This window comes from Dasypus novemcinctus, chromosome 12, assembly GCF_030445035.2.
Source record: "Dasypus novemcinctus isolate mDasNov1 chromosome 12, mDasNov1.1.hap2, whole genome shotgun sequence".
Lineage (NCBI taxonomy): Eukaryota > Metazoa > Chordata > Mammalia > Cingulata > Dasypodidae > Dasypus > Dasypus novemcinctus.
Window position 1 is genome coordinate 106,876,171 of NC_080684.1, and position 17,148 is coordinate 106,893,318.

Sequence of the window (17,148 nt, forward strand, 5' to 3'; positions counted from 1 at the left end):
ATTTTAGACTTATAATTCGTTTTTTTCCCTAATGTTTAAACTGGTAGGCGAAAGTTGCTAAACAAATTTAAGGTTCTAAGACATTAAAAATGGGAGTTTTTGCAATTTATTTTGAGATTTCAGAATGCTATATTAAAATATTAACTTTAGATTTCTGAATTAGAGAATAACAATTATACATTTAGAATTAGTAAAAGTATATTTTATTCTTTATTTTGAAGAATGGTATCTTTATGACCAAAATTTTCAGCTCTACCTCATTTTTTCAAATAATGTGTATTTTTAAGATAGAGTTCAAAATCTATGCAAAAATTGCATATTTGAATTTTATGTAGACCTCTTGCTATACATTGAGTGGTTTCTTCGTCGTATAGTCTATTGGTAACAAATTATTTTGTTTACAAATAAGATTTTCTTTTCCAACCCACCTATATATTGCATATAGCTTTGTATTTACTCAGAAATAATATAAGTTCTTGGCCATCAGAGTTTTTTCAACCACAGTATTTTACAGGATTCCTGTGGACGAGAAATTTATGTATTTCGTGGGGTATTTGCATGTTTAAAGTAGAACTTGCACACTGGAATGCTTTAAAAGGAGAAAGTATTTGCATAAATGTTATGTATGTAGGTAGTAATTTTGAGTATTTATTCCACTATTGGAAGATATTTTTGCTTGAATCAGAACTTTTCCTGACTCTTTGCTCTGAGAAGACACATAATAACACATGATCTTGCATTCTTGATGGCAGATGTCTGCAGTTAGTGAAAGTGACTGTTCATATGTAACTTTAATACTTCTCTTTGGTTCGTCATAGTTTTGTTTATCCCTTCAGATGTGTTACAAGCACTAGCTCTTTCATATCTATTGTAATCTTTCATTCTCTTACAATTATTTATAAATCAAATCATTTAACTTAACATACACTTGAAAGTTAATCTTCCTTCTCTTTTTAGGAGGCACTGGCTATCATCAGGCTCCTCGATGTCCTTTGTGAGATGACTGCTAATACTGATCTGCTTGGCTATCTGCAGGTTTTTCCTGGCTTGCTGGAAAGAGTTGTTGGTGAGTGTAATACCACACACATAATTATTTTAATTAAGAAGTCTTTGATTTGCCATACTATAAGTTTAATCACAAGTCGTTAATTTTCAGTTTAATGATATGTTTTTGAGATTTTTGAATATTTTTCTCTGAAATAAATCATTATATTGTGGTAACAGCTCAGACTTTGGAGCTAGATAAATCCTAGTGCTCATCCTAACCCAGGATACCTAATGAGTAAGATGAGGTGATAATGGCTCTTATACAAGGTATACATAATAGATGTTTCATCAGGAGTAATTTTGATGATGATGGTGGTTGAGTTTGCGGTGATGATGGCTATTTGTATATTACTGTAGTTTTCAAAAAGTTGTCAGTAAACTTTTCCCAGTTATATTTATTGGGCATATATTATAGTGCCTGACACATCGTACTTACGTATTATATTCTTACCAGAAGACTGTTTGTAATAGTAAACCATTGTTTGAAATAAATATTGATATTTCCTAAGAAGTTCTTTGCAAAATAATTCAAGTTGAAACTTTCCCCTGTGGTTAGGCATGTTTATGGTGTTGCTATTCACTATTCACTATTTCTTCCTTTAAAAAAGATATATATTTATTCTGGTGATCCATGTACTAAGGAAGTAGATTCATTTTAAATTTAAAGCTACATTTAAAAAATATTTGTAGACTATTAGCATGATAATGGCCATTTTGCCATAAGCCTTTTATAATTTTTAATATCATACATTTCTCATCATCTAAGTGAAAGAAGCAGAGGCATTGTGTACATTCACTTTGAAAATTTCATTCATCTCTAGTGGCAGAGCTTGATGGGTTGCTTCTTTCCATCAATCCCCAGAAGCTCGAAGTGTCCACTCCCATTCTAAAATCGTCCTTACCTTAAATGGTAGCACTCGTTATAATTTAGCCTTGGACAACTTTGTATCTTGATTGGTAGATGCATTGGTGAAAGCAAAATGGAAGAGCCTTGTAATAATTAGGTAAGGAAAGCTTTTGATACTTCACCTTAATTTTATTCCATTAAATTAGATTGTTCATGGAAAAATAGTACAGAATATTAAAAATAACTTCTAAGTTTATTCTCTGTATTACAGACCTTTTACGATTGATTCACCTAGCTGGAAAAGACACAACAAACATTTTCAGTTCCCCTGGCTGTATAAAAGCAGAAGGTGACATCTCAAATGTGGCTGAGGGGTTTAAGTCTCATCTCATTCGTTTGATTGGAAATCTGTGTTACAAGAATAAAGATAACCAAGACAAGGTAAGATTATTTCTTAGTATGTATCGTACATGTAGAGCTTTATATAGAATACAGTATTTAGAATTTGAAATATAGTCACTTCTTTTGCGGTTAAAGTTTGAGGTAGTTAGAAAGTATCCTGTTAATAGTACATACATTTTTTGATGCCCACTGACAAACATAATGTGCCATATTTGTTTGTATTGGGGTTTTAATTTTTCTCATTTTGTGTTGTCTTTTCCTATTTGTCCTTAGTGTGTTAGAACCAGTCTCATTTCAAAAAAAAATTGTCAAAGCGCATCCTAATATCACATGGAGGGCAATCATTAAAAAGGTGTTTACAAGAATCTGGAAAAATAGAAAGTATGTGGTAGACATTTAATAAGCAGATGATATTTGCCATTACCTTAAAAAAAAACAAAAACCCTTAAGTTACATTTGTGTCCTATGTTTTTGTATAATAGCATCATAAGCGTTTTCTTCCAGGTGTTTTGAAATGGAGTGAATAGCCGTAAGTATTAAGTCTCAAAACGCAGACTGCCATTAGAAATGTTTTGTTTAATTAGCTTAAAGGTATAATTATTTTGGTAATGTGAGAGGGTGGTAAAAACAATAGGGCAGGAGAATTGGACCGCACACTTCACACTGCACTAATCTACCTTGAGTATTATTTGGCTGGTATGTTTTGCCTGATCAAATATTGTGTATATATGTGGCAGTTTGTAATTTCCAAAGATGGCTGCAGAAATATCTCTCATTTCTACATGTTTTTCTGCAGTGTGACTTTGCCACTTCCCTGAGAGGAAATTAGCATCTATTTCTCATTGCTCTTGAATTTGGACAGGCCCCGTGACTACTTTGAATAATTAGTTGTGGTGAAAGTGAAACTGTACCATTTCTAGCATAGCAGTTCACTGGCCTGGCATATGCCATTTCAAGCTCTTAGAAGCCAGTCACCATGTAAGAAGTACAGATACCCTGCAATCACCATGCTGTGAGTTGCTGAGTGCATGTAAGAAGGTGGAGGTAGATAAGATGCAATGAGAAGAGAGGAGGATAATTAGTCAAGAAACACCAAGGCACCAGGCATAAGAATGAGGAACCATCTTGGAAGTGGATCCTTGAGCTTTGTGAAGACACTCACGTTTGACACAAAAAGGCAGACTCTGGAGCTGAATTGATACTTGGAAGGATGGAATAGCACAGCGTGTGCTGTGTAGAACAGTAGAAATGCTTCATAGAAAATCTGCAGTCTTTCTAACTTGAGGCTCAAGAAACAATGTTAGGGGAGAGAATGTGGCTCCAACAGTTGAGTGCCTACCTCCCACATGGGAGGTCCTGGGTTAAGTTCTTATTGCCTCCTAAAGAAGACAAACAAACAGCAAGCAGACAGCAAACAAAAACAGTGAGTAGACAACAAGCAAAAAAAAAAACACAATAAACAAACAAGCAAAATAAACTAAGCAGACAACAAGCAAAACCAAAAAACGAACAGGAAGTGGATATGGCTCAACAACTGTGTGCCTGCCTCCCATGGGAGGTCCTGGGTTCAGTTCCCAGTGCCTCCTAAAGGAAAAAACAAGCAGACAATGAGCAGACAACACACAAAATACAATGAGCAGAAAACGAGTAAAAACAACTGGCCGACAGATGAGGGAGCCATCTTGGGAGCAGGGGGAATAATATTTGGAGTAATTAAAGCCTTTGGAAGGTTTGCAAAGGATAAAATTGTTGAACTGAGATTTGAGCTGCCACCCCTGAGTTTGCATTTTAAGTCCATCCAAAATAATTGTTTGCTTAAACAAAAATTTCAACACTCTTCAGAGGAATGTAACAGAATTCAGAGTTTGCACAGACTAACATCACAATGTCCAGAATGCAATCCAAAATTAGAAAATATGACCCATTCTCAAGAGAAAAAATAGTCAATGGAGAGTGACTGAGATATCTTAAAGATTAGATTTAGCAAAGATTTTAGAACAGCTGTTATAACAGTGCTCACGGATTTAAAGCTCATTATGCGCATAATGAATGAAATTTCAGCTGAGAAGTGGAAACCATAAAAGCAACCAAATGAGACTTCTAGGACTGAAAATACAGTATCCAGCATAAAAATCACTGGGGAAGTGGATGTGGTTCAGGTGATTGGGCTCCCGCCTACCACACTGGAGGTCCGTGGTTCAGTTCCTGGTGCCTCCGAAAGAAGACTGCAAGCTGGCGGGACGGGCAAGTGAGGCAAGCTGACACAACAAGCTGACGCAATAAGTGGTACAAGAATAAAAAACATAATGAGATGGCACAGCAAGGAGCAGGCCCCATGCAGCAAAGCGATGCACCAAAAGACCATGATGCAACCAGATTAACAAAAAAAAACCATGAGAGACACAGTAAAGTGGGAACCAGAGGTTCCTGATGCCTCTTAATGAGGACCATCAGGACAGCAAGCTGGTGTGATGGGTAGGCGCAGCGAACTGACGTGACAAGGTGATGCCGTAAGATGCACAAGAGGAAAAACATAGTGAGAGATACAATGAAGCAGGGAATGGAGGTGGTTGAAGTATTAGGCGCCTCTTTCCCACATCGAGTTCCGTTCTCAGTGCCTCCTAAAAAAACAAAGATGATGAACAGACAAAGCAAGTGCAGACAACAAGAGGGTGGGGAGAAATAAATAAATTAAATCTTAAAAAAAAAGAAATCACCGAATGTGCTTCACTTCTGTGATGACAGATGATAGTAGAGTCAGTGTACTTGAAAATGGATCAATAGAAATCATCCAGTAAAGAACAGAAGAAAAAGTAGATTGAGAATAAAATAGTTATGTGAAGACACTAAATTTTGGAGTAATTTATTATGCAGCAATCAATGAGGGGAATAATTCCTTAGAGATCTGGCACAAAGCCAGATGGCTAGATGACTTTGCTGTTTTATTATATGTGTACCCCATTTTTGCACTTCCCTCATCTTTAAGCAGGTGTGTGTGTAAGTATACTAATCCACCTTGGAAAATAACCTGTTCTTATTAGAGAAAGTTGATAGAGAATAAACCACATTACCTTTTTAATGGCCAAGTCTGCCTTTCCTGAGGAGTACAAAAGAGGTGGTTTTTCTTATGTTTAACTACTCTTTTGTTGCTAATTTGAATTGGCCTCTTATAGGAACAAAATGTAGTAACCCTTAAAAACTTATGAAATAACTCACTCAAGTCAGGATCAGGTTGCAGCATAAGTAAATATGGAGTGTGCCTGAGTGCTGCTGTGTAGAGGTCACTTGGGCTCACAGGAAGTCAGTGGTGTGGTTCCTTATGTGTGCAGTTGCTGATAGCACTGCTGATTTCTGATTAAATACTCTAGAGGGTATGTAGTAGTTCATTCTTTGAGTATGAGAATGCTTCTTACCTATTCAACAAAAGGTCCAAACCTGAAAGTGTAACCTCTGGAATTTTTTTCCCCTTCCTAAGAATCTGACACAAAAATATTTTTTTCTCGATGTGCTGGAAGCTTCTTAATTCTTGTAGTTAAATGCTGATTCTACCTGGACGTTAAATATTGGCCTTATTCATTTTTGCCTCCAGGGATGGACTTCACTAGCGCTCAGATAACTTTAGTTACAATTTTGGGGAATTGGATGATTATAAACCATCTTTTTTACTGAACCACTTATTCTCATTGAATTGTCCAAATGGGTTGTCCCACTTCTACCCAAATTGGCCCCTACAGTAGGGAAGTTTGGCTCTCTTTAAGCTCTAAGACTGAATCAGATTTGAGTTAGGGCACACTTTTGTTATTATCAATATGGGTATGTGTTTTGCCAATAAGGAAAAAATAAGGACTGATCTTTTCTTTAGTTATCTTATGTACCAGCATAGTGCTTAATGAGTTACACAGATTATCACATTTAATCTTTGTATCAACTTTGCAAAGCAGGCTTTGTTAACCTTATTTTATTTTTATTTTATTATTTTATTTTATTTTATTTTATTTATCCTCGCCCCCCCCCCCCATTGTCAGCTCTCTTGTGTTCATTCGCTGTGTATTCTGTGTCTGCTTGCATTCTTGGTGGCACCAGGAATATGTGTCTCTCTTGCTGCGTCAGCTCTCCATGCGTGCGGCGTCACTCCTGGGTGGGCTGCTCTTTTTTCGTGCAGGGCGGCTCTCCTTGCGGGGTGCACTCCTTGCACATGGGGCTTCCCTACACGGGGGACACCCCTGCATGGCAGGGCACTCCTTGTGCACAGCAGCACTGAGTGTGGGCCAGCTTACCACATGGGCCAGGAGGCCCTGGGTTTGAACCCTGGACCTCCTGTAAGGTAGGTGGATGCTCTGTCAGTTGAGCCAAATCCACTTCCCTGTTAGCCATATTTTAAAGAGAGTCCATGTAGTTAGAGAGTTGCAGAATCCAGAATAGAATTTGGATTGTATGACTCTGAACTCTGAAGTTTGTGCTTTCTCTCCTGTACCTCTCCTTTGGGAGTTTCCAAGAATTTGTGGGAAAAAGTTTAAAATAGATTCCCTTAAGGACTCCAGACTGAAGATGCTGAAGGCTGGTTTCTCTGGATCTTCTAGGCCAGATGTGCTCCCTAAACCCTTCTTGTTTCAAGTCTGCAGCCCTGGTGGGCCTCTCATCTCTGTCTCCAAGTCCTCCTTTCATCATGTTCCATGCCTTGGGAATCCTGTGATGAATAAGACAGGCAAGACATCTCCTCCTGTGACACTTTCATTCTAGGAGCATCGAGGGACCATCATGGCTTCCTTGAACTAGAATCCCCAAACTATTAATATCAGAAATTTTCCTGGAATGTTACTTGGTGCACTGCCTGATTCTTTTGATGTTTCATCAGAGAGAAGCCTTTTACACCCATCCAGGTCTGTGCTGGGTCTGTGTACCTTCATTCATTGCAGTGAGCATGTAGGTGACCACCAGGTGGATGAAACCCTTTACATTTGGGTGGCCCTTTCTACTTAGGAAGCTCTTTATACTGGCATTAGTTCATTGGGAGCCTCAGGACACCTCTGTGAAAAAGACTGAAAAGATTATTATTTTCCGGATGATGAAACCAATGCTCAGAAACACCAGGGGTGATTTAATTCAGATAATGTTTATTGAATGGAAACTAATACGTGCCACATGCTCTAGAATAGATATAGTCACTTGGGCAGGGGCAATAATGCACATGTGCTAGTAGCTCTGATGCAGTTGGTGTGGTCAGGTCTGCCAGAGAGGAACAGATGAGTGATCCTGTGCTCTGGGCTGGCAGTGCATGGAAGGCCGCTCTGTCCAAGCAAAGACAAGGGCCTGGATATTACTAGGAAGGGTAATAATCTTCCTTCTAGCTTTATGTCTTTGGCCTCTATTTAAGACAGTCAAGGTGTCTGGCCACAGATTGAAACTCTGCTGAGAAATATGTTTGACTCAGTCTTCCCATGCATCTGCCCTGGTACAACTTGAGCTCTTAAGTCCCTACAAAGATGGATTGTAGTATTTCCTGAATTGTAAGGTAATTGTTAGACTTCCCTTTGCCAAATGGTGGTAGGGAGGCATTCTCAAATTCTTCCTGACTTCTATTCTTACCTTGTTTTTTGTGCTCTACTTACATAGTATTTCCTTGCTATATCTGTAGTGATTAGTTTACTTTTAAACCTTTGTGGACCTGAAATAGAGATTTTGTTTTGGTTTCTATTGTACAAAGCACATGGGTGTTAATGCTGTAAACATGAAGAAAGCATTCTTTGGCTGCTTTGTGAGAATAAGGAATGTATGGTTAACTTTTTTTTCTTCCCCATTCTTTGCTATTGTCATAAATTCTTTAAGTGAATGCTTTATTAGAAAAACAAACATTTTTTAATTCCATAAAACTGAATTCATTTTGCAAAATGGTAAGCAGGTGATATAATTTACCTACCTTCTTTTCCCCCAAAGAAATTGTATTGCATAAGATGGACCATATACTGTTTTGGTCACTGAATTCATTCTGTGAAAGGTTTACGAAAATACTGTTCCATTTCTTCTCTTCTTCCTCCTCCTCCTCCTCCTTGATATAAAAGATTCCTAGCATTCACACATTTGATCCCGCATGTTCAAGCATATGTACGTATAACGCTTTCATTATAGACAAAGCTTCATATTAAAATCAGTCCTTACTGTACAGAGTAGTTCTACATGTAATAAACATTATTTGGCCCTTCTGAATCAAAATTACTTTGTTCAGAAGGTAGGTTTCATTTGTATACATAATTCTTATGTAGTAATTAAACAACTTTTTAAAAAAGATTTATTTATTTATTTCTGTCCCCTCCCCCCCCTCCTCACCCCGGTTGTCTGTTTTCTGTGTCTATTTGCTATGTCTTTGTCTGCTTCTGTTGTTGTCAGCGGCACGGGAATCTGTGTTTCTTTTTGTTGCGTCATCTTGTTGTGTCAACTCTCCGTGTGGGCAGTGCCATTCCTGGGCAGGCTGCACTTTGTTTCGCACTGGGCAGCTCTCCTTACGGGGTGCACTCCTTGCACATGGGGCTCCCCTACGCGGGGACACCCCTGCATGGCAGGCACTCCTTGCGCGCATCAGCACTGCACATGGGCCAGCTCCACACGGGTCAAGGAGGCCCGGGGTTTGAACCGCGGACCTCCCATGTGGTAGACGGACGCCCTAACCACTGGGCCAAGTCCGCCGCCCTAAACAACTCTTTATAATAAAGTTTTCATTAAATTTGTTTTGTTCATTGTGTTACTACGTCCAACTCCCTACATTGTACCTGGCACATAGTTGGCATTCAGTGAATTTTTCTTGAATGAGAATTTATTTTACAAGTAATTCCTAAGTATTCATTATGTACCAAGTTCTGTTTTAGGTTCTGGAGATTCAAAGCAAATAAGACACAGTTCTCTTCAAGGCGTGTATAGTCTACTGTAAAATATCCTGACTATATTTACAAGGAAGTGTAGTAAAAATAAAACAACTTTTTTCAAATGAAAATTAATGTTCTCCTAAATTTTGGGTTCTGCGGTTGTTTTTGAAAGTCTTTTATGTTTAGGATATGTTTGAATATATTCTAATTTTAGTAATTGTCTTATTTTTGTTTGACTTCTCCATATCTCTCTATTTTATCTATATTTATATCAGTCCATACTTCTTATCTAAGAGAATCTACATAGTGTAATATTTGCAAGTAATAAAATATTTTTTAAATCCCAGGTTTAGAATTTCTAGATCTAAATGCACTTTTTTGTTAATCTTAAATAAAATTTTAGCATAAATTTAGAATTGTTAAACCTCCATAATATTATTTTTTAGGTTTTTTTGGAGGGTGTACTTATAAACTTTAAAAAAAATTTTTAATTTTTTAAATTTCTCTCCCCCCCCTCATCATTGTCTGCTCTCTTTGTCCATTTGCTGTGCATTCTTCTGTGTCTGTTGTATTCTCATTAGGTGGCTCCAGGAACCTATCCTGGGACCTTCTGGAGTGGGAGAGAGGCACTCATTCTCTTGTGTCACCTAAGCTACCTAGTTTGTTGCATCTCATATTGTCTCTTCTGTGTCTCTTTTTGTTGCGTCATCTTGCTGTGTCGTTCTCCTGAGTGGGCTGCACTCCTGCGCAGGGGGCACTCCCTGTGCAGGGCAGCACTCCTTGCATATGGCAGCATGCCACATGGGCCAGCTCGCCACACGGGCCAGGAGGCCCTGGGTATTGAACCCTAGACCTTCTGTATGGTAGGTGGAAGCTCTATCCGTTGAGCCACATCCGCTTTCCTGTAAACTTTTCTTATAGTTTAATGTTTTAATAGCAAATTTACAGGAATAGCACAGAAGATAGATAACATTAAAGACATGTATTTGTATGTAGGATAATTCAGAAAAGTGTAGTGGATGGATGAAATCTACTATATGATAAAAATGCTACAAACACTATTAAGCTGCCATCAGTAGGAAATGTACTTGTTTTAAATATTCTGGCATTGTCCAGAAAAATTTAACATGTTTATTTAATTGTAAAATGGAACTGTTGAAACATGTTCACTGAAACATTTTGACCTGCATTAATGCTTTATGTCCCCACTTATATTAAAAATTCACACACAAATGAAAATGGAAAAACTGCAAATACCTGATTTTTGTCCCCTTTTTTTCTCTTTGCAGTTATATTTAGGCACCTTTTGACCCCACGGGGAAAAATATTTAACATTCAGAACTACCAATAATAGGAAAAAGAGGAAAAAGAAAAATTCTTTTGAAAATGAAATGTTTTCCATTATACTGGATTCTTAAGTATGCTTTCCACATGGGCTAGCTGGATGTCTTTTTGGCATAATTGTTACACGTTTGGCTTGGACAGCACACAGTTTGGTGTCTTCAAAAATGTAGACCAGATAGATAGTACTCACTTGCCTCTGGCAAAGCAGCAACAGTTCCCCTCTGGAAGGGCAGATCTGTTTTGAAGCTCCGAATGATTTCTCGCACTAGGTGCTGGAAGGGAAGTTTATGAATCTCAGGTTCAGTGGACTTCTGCTAATCTCTCATTTCTTGTTCTCTACAGCACCAGTTCTGTGGTGATGATGTTTCTCCACCCTTCCAATAGAGGGTGTACTCTTGCGAGCAGATTTTGGAGCCAGTTCCTTCCCGGGTGCTTTACCACCTGCCATTTGTGTGGGATGTGCCTTGTGCAAGCCATGCGAGAGACTTCTCACTTTGCCTTTGGTGGGAGGTTGGCTTGCTAGAGGCAGTGCTGGCATTAGAGAGCGACAGTGGTATAGCAGTGAACACCATTGAAAACCCTTTTCGTCTTTTCACATCTGGACATGAGGGGCCAAGAGCAAGCAAGCTAAGGTTATACATTAAATCCTTCTTTCTGAATTCCTCCTATTTGAAATGTTTTCAAGCTGCATATTTGTCCATTAAATCATTAAACCTAAATTTCTATGCAGTTTCCTAATTATTTAGGTTGTTACTCTTAGTGAGGGTTAGTACTTTTTTGTACATCAGTCCTGGCTGACCTGTTCAGTTACCTGCGTAATAGATTGACTATTCAGCAGTGGTTGACTGTTCTTCCACTTTAGCACTTTGTGCTCTCCTTGTGCAGTTCAGCCTCTGCATCCAGGACCTGTGCTGGCACTGACAGGGCCTCCTAGTCTACATTTTTTGCCCAAGTGACCGTAACTTCTGCAGTATCCTACCTCTGTACCTCAGGATTGCAAGAGACCTGCCTTTAGAAACCTTCTCAGGTCAGTGCAGAAATGGTTTCTATGCTGAAGTCTTCTATAAAACAATCTCTCTACCCTGTGCCCTTCTACCCTATACTCTACCGTAATCTCAGGTTCTGTATAGAAATATATTATTGATTATTGATTTGGGAGCAAATTTTGTCAGTGTGTGTGTGCTAAACATACATAAGCTGACCACCAGCAAAACCATGACACAGGCAGGATTTGATCTGGGTTCCCTCTGGTTTCTGTTTTTCTCATGGCTTTGACAAGCCCAGTTCCTCCCTTCACCCTGCCCTTTTTCCTTTCTTCTCCCTTACTGTTTAGTCCTTCATGAAACCCTTCTTCCCATTGTGTTCACACTAACTTTTATGGTTCTTGGGTGGTTACTGCCTCACCTGCCCTCTTTGCCAGATACATATTTTTCTGTTTTTACAGGAAGCTTCAATTCCATAACTCTGTGCTGGCTAGTTGGGGAAATTGGAAATGGATTGTCCTGTCATTGGCACCTCTGTCTTTGCTCACCTTTTAACATTTAGATCCCTAAGTAAATAAAGCTGATGGGAGAAGCTTACAACTGGGGGAGTACTTGGAATAGGACAGAGAATCCAGATAGCGCTTTAGAGTTAGATAAACCCAGATTTGCCTTTTTGTTTTGCTGACTATTGGCTGTGAAATAATGTCTCTGAATCTCAGTGTCTTCATCTATAAAATGGAGAAAGTAGTACTTACCTTATGGGGTTGGCACAATGAAATGTGATAATGTGTATAAAGCATCACCACCTTCCTCTCTCTTACCCTCAGCTTCCCTCCCTTCCCCTTTCTTCCCATCTCTCCTTTGATGAGTAGAGCTAGTTTTGTTTAAATGGAAATTTGTAGACAACATTTTACAGGTATTTACAAAGTTTAGAGTCATCCTCATACTCTGTATTCTGTGTATATTACTTTTCTAATAGGTGGAACTTTTTGGAGGAAGTAGAATGAGTGCAAATATGAGAACTCTCTTTAGGACCAGGATTGTTTTCTTCTTGTCAGCTTGACTACAGACAATTTCTGAGTTGAAGTTCTCTTTTTTAAAATTATCTAGTAAAAGCTGAAGTGTTCTAGCTCAGTTTTGAGAGTGTCTTAAGGAACTTTTAAATTGTAGGTATGTGGCCTGTCTCATTTGGACTATGTGTTTTACCTCTGTCAGAAACAAGTTGTACTGAATCCTAGCTTATTGATTTGAAGATTGAATGTATAGGCAAGATCTGGCTTGCTTAGAATTCCACTTCTTTGTAATGTAATCCCAGTTCAAGAAATATGTCAAAATCCACAAATCAAGCTGTCACCAAAAGTTTCCTGAACCTACAGTTCTTGTTACAGTAAATGAAATTAAAATTCCTATCCAAAGAACACATATTATGATTTAGTTTGTTGCAGCTGTAATTTTTTAATAAAAGACATAGAGGATGTTCTACTTACTCTTCCAAAACTCCTTTTGTGTCTTGTTAGAGAAGGACTCAGCTTGTTCTTTTGCAGAAAAGGCTTACCATTATGAAAAAGGAAGAATTTAAATAATTATATAAATACAGTATAAAATTTATAGTTGATACTATTGCATACTAAACAGACTCCACGCACTATGCCATGTGCACTTGATATGTGCTTTCTCATGAAATTCCTACAACCTCTCTATTCCCCAGTAGACTGTAAGCTCCTTGAAAGCAGATATACCATGACACATCCAATAAATAAAATTAATGGATGATGGGTAGTTATCTCCATTTTCTTGATGGATATAATCTTAGACCAGTTAAGTTACTTGCTTGAAGGGATAATAGGCTGAACTGATTTCATAACCTAAACTTTTCCCACACTTCCACTCTTCCACATTTATTGAAGAAAGAGACATTTGAGACTTGATGTATTAGGCAGCCAAAGGGGTGCTGATGTGAAGTACCAGAACTCTTTTGGCTTTTATAAAGGGTCTTTATTTGGGGGTAGAAGCTTACGGTCACAAGGCCTTAAAGAGCAAGTTATTCCTTCACCAAAGTCTGTTGCCACATGTTGGAGCACGATGGCTGCTTATGTCTGCTAGGGTTCAGCCTTCTTCTTTGTCTTAAGGTCCCGTGGTCCCAGCTTCTTCCTTTCTCAGCTGTAGACTGGCATAAGGCTTATTTCTCTTCTGGGGTTCTTTTCTTTCCAGGCTCAGTCATTCTGCTCTCTCTGCAGGGCCAGCTGTAAACAATCAGGCAAACTGCATGGCTCTCTGCCCAGGGCTCCAGTGTCAAAAACTAAGCTTTCTCCTCAGCCGTGTCATTTTCTTTGAGTGTCCAGCCACCAGCCTGCGGTGGGGATGGGGATGGGACTAAATGTCCTACGGACTTGGCTGAATCAAAGCCCTAATCTTAATCTAATCAAGTAAAAGGCAAACCTCTTAGTTTATTACAATCAAACGGGTACCCCTCCCAGAGGAAGAGACAAGTTTACAAACATAATCATTATTTCTTCTTGGAATTCACCAGTAATATCAAACTGCCACACTTGCCCTTTGAAATCTTTGACCAAATTTGAATGACTTCTCAGAGTGGGCAGCGTAATTTGATACAGTATCTGTGGGACTGGCTGTAGTTCTTGACAATGGTTGGATTCCTTCATTCTTGCTCAGTAGTTTTCCTTATGGTCTAAAGTGTTCTAGTATTATAAGATTTCTCTTGAGATAGTGGAGAAAAGTACATTTCAGGGATACATATATTTCTGAGAAGTCTAAATTACCCTATTTTCAGGTAGAGGAAATGAGACATTGGGGAAACGGTTTGCTCACGGTGACTCAGCAGTTTGTAAAAGCCTAGAATCCAGTTTTCTTAACTGGTACTTCAGCTTTCATTTCTAGAAAACAGCAATTTTAAAAGAATTTAGTCTAACCATAAAAGTAACTATATCACAGTATCCATAATAGAAAATATTATGGGACTTAGGTAGGGGGAAACCCACTAGATAAACCAAGGAGGGGTATACCTTGCTCTTACATGGAAATAGGGAATCTTGTAAAGATACCAGTTGTTTTAAAAATCATTTAGTTATTAATTGATAGACCAATTAAAATCTCCTTAAGTGAGAAAAATGTAGAATTTTGACAAAGAAAATGAAAATAGTTGGGGAATTGTCTTAACCTTACTAAAATATACTTTATATCCAAAATACTCAAAACAATGTGAAGTAAATGGGTTAGTATATAAAGAGAGTATGCAGTTTAAAACCAGACCCCCTAGACCCCCTAGACTTTATAAAAAGTTAATAAGTGGTTAAGAATAGACCAATGACCTAGGAAGAAAGAGAAAGCTTATTTTAAAGGTGAAGCAGGCACAATTGATTAGTTACTTGGAAAAAGCTAACATTATGTATAACAGACACCAAAATAAATTTGGAAGTGATTGGAGTAAAATATTAAAAATGAAACTATGAAAAATTAGAGTATTACTTAATTGCTTTTCAGAATATTCAAGGCTATTTTATGAATTAGAAATAGTAAAGGTTGTCATAGATTTGACTACAAATAAGCGCGGAGTTTTGGCTCTGGAGCCAGCCTACCTAGGTTTAAACCTGGGTTCTGCCAAATAATATCTGGGTCACTTTGGGCCATTTATTTAGCTTCTTTTGTGCCTCAGTTTACTCAACAAAAAATAGAATCTTTAGTACTTGTGTTACGTATATTGGAGGTGCACAAACCTACCCAAGCATGGCAAAATGCCCGAAATGAAGTAGACCCGAAGTACAATGCTAATAGCAACCATTGCTGGCTATGGGAATAGGATTGCTTTCTTGTTTTCTCTGTACTTTTTAATATCCTTTTAGTGAACATTCATTACTTCTACAATAACAATAAGATACTATTTAAAAAGTAAAGGTACATGTGCCTAGAATTTCTGGTATTTTCTGTGACAAGAAGAGAATATGCTTAGTTTATTAGTGACTGAAGCAATTCTTTCTTTGTTCCGTTTTCTTATTCTGTACTGTTTTAACCCTTGGCCACAGTCTGGGAGTTTTAATAATTATACTTTCAGTTATACTTTTAATTGGAAATACATTAAAGGTAAAACCATTAGTATAGAATCTGGAGAAACTGATAAAATTAATGGGATGGGATGGGTAGGTGATGTGTATTCATGTGTATGAATATACACATCTGTGTGTGAGAGGAAAGACAAAAATATGTGTTGGACATCTGCTTCCCTGCCCCGAGGAATAGAAAATTGAATAATTTACCCCTTTTTTATCACTTGTAAGAGACCTATGCCTCTATTAGGTGTCTTAATTTGGGTTCATTAGGTTTTGCTGAGTATGTGAGTGTTAAAGATTTCCATTATATATATCTCAATTTAATGAAAATCTGAATGCTTTTATTTTCTTTAACAAGTCAATTTTATTGATACATATTAATAAAGCAAAAATCTATCCGAAGTGTACAATTAATGGTTTTTGATATAATCACATATTTGTGCATTCATCACTTCAGTCATTCTTAAAGCATCTTCATTATTCCAATAATAATAAACAAGTAAACAAAAAAAATCTCATCACCTTTCAATCTGTATGCTTCAAGCTGCTATTCTTTTTCCTTCTCTCTAGTATATTTGTATTTACATTTTATAAAAACAGTCTTATATATGTGTTATCATCCATATTCATGTTTTACATGAGGTTTACTTTTTGCTATTTTATAGAGTCCCATGTTACAGTTTTTAGCTTTCTGTCTAGTAATGTACATGACCTTAGACTTTCCCTTTCAACTACTGTCATACCCTTACAATGATACTGCTAATTACAAACATCATAATATGCTTTAACCATTTCTATTCATTTCCAAAGATTTACAAACAACCTTTTTACCAGTTCTGCACAGATTAACCCTTAGCTTTCCATTCTCTACCCTCCTTCTATTTTCTGGTGACCCGTATTCTAATTATTAACTCCATGAGTTTACACTATATATTTAGTTCATAATAGCACAGTCATACAGTGTTTGTCCTTTTGTGTCTGGCTTGGTTCACTCAACATAATGTTCTTCAGGTTCATCCATGTTGTCATATGCTTCACAACTTCATTTCTTCTTACTGCTGCATAATATTCCACTGTGTGAACACTCCACAGTTAGTTTATCCATTCATTGATTAATGGACACTGGGTTGTCGTCATCTTTTGGCAATCATGAATAATACTGCTGTGAACAAAGGTGTGCAGATGTTTATTCGTGTCACCGCTCTCAGTTCTTTTTGGGTATAGACCTGGTAGTGGTATTGCAGGGTCATGTGGCAAGTCTATATTCAACTTCTTTAGGAACTGCCAAACAGTCTTCCACAGTAGATGTACCATTCTGCATTCCCAACAAAAGTGATTAAGTGTTCCTAGCTTCCACATCCTCTCCAACACTTACAGTTCTCTGTCTTTTTAGTAGTGGCCTTTCCGATAGGTGTGAAATGATATCTCATTGTAGCTTTGATTTGTATTTCCCTAATCATTAGTGAGGTTGAGTGTTTTTTCATGTGTGTTTTTTTTTTTCTTTTTTTTGCCATTTGTATTTCTTCTTTGGACAAATGACTATTCAATCTTTTGCCCATTTTTAAAATGGGTCATTTGTCTTTTAATTGTTGAGTTGTAAATGT

The 17,148-nt window shown here is 37.6% G+C and overlaps 1 protein-coding gene across 1 annotated transcript in view; it reads left to right on the forward strand.

The window, feature by feature from the left end:
* The window catches only part of ATXN10 (ataxin 10), a 262,209-nt gene that overhangs the window by 122,730 nt on the left and 122,331 nt on the right, over window positions 1-17,148 (forward strand). Inside the window, exons 8-9 of the mRNA XM_058308930.2 lie at window positions 958-1,066; window positions 2,166-2,335. Of these exons, the coding sequence (XP_058164913.1) occupies window positions 958-1,066; window positions 2,166-2,335 (279 nt within the window). The remainder of the gene's footprint in view (window positions 1-957; window positions 1,067-2,165; window positions 2,336-17,148) is intronic.